The 220-nt window shown below is 65.5% G+C and overlaps 1 protein-coding gene across 1 annotated transcript in view; it reads right to left on the bottom strand.

Annotated features, from left to right (window-relative positions):
- LOC104506720 (Krueppel-like factor 2) overlaps nucleotides 1–139 on the bottom strand; it is a gene marked incomplete at its 5' end in the record, with an annotated part of 1581 nt that extends 1442 nt beyond the window's left edge. The window contains one exon of the mRNA XM_010147762.1: nucleotides 6–139. Within this exon, the coding sequence (XP_010146064.1) occupies nucleotides 6–139 (134 nt within the window). The remainder of the gene's footprint in view (nucleotides 1–5) is intronic.
- Between the last annotated feature and the right edge of the window lie 81 nt (nucleotides 140–220).

Below are 220 nucleotides of genomic sequence, written 5' to 3'. Positions count from 1 at the left end.
CTGCGCCCTGGCCGTAGCCATCGCTGCCCATGGAAAGGATAAAATCCAGCACGCTGTTGAGGTCTTCGTCCTCTTTGCGTGGGGAGAGGCCGCCCCAGGTGCCGGCGGGGGTCTTGGCCTCCTGGTCGCACTTCCACCTCTGGGGAAGAAAGGAAAAGGAGACGGTTAGAGGTGCCGTTTGGGGAGGGGGTGAGGGAGAAGCGGGGCCGCGGCACCGCCG

This window comes from Eurypyga helias, unplaced genomic scaffold, assembly GCF_000690775.1.
Source record: "Eurypyga helias isolate BGI_N326 unplaced genomic scaffold, ASM69077v1 scaffold20032, whole genome shotgun sequence".
In the NCBI taxonomy this organism is placed as follows: Eukaryota; Metazoa; Chordata; class Aves; order Eurypygiformes; family Eurypygidae; genus Eurypyga; species Eurypyga helias.
Note: the sequence above shows the minus strand (reverse complement) of the source record. Positions and strands in the feature narration are given on the sequence as shown.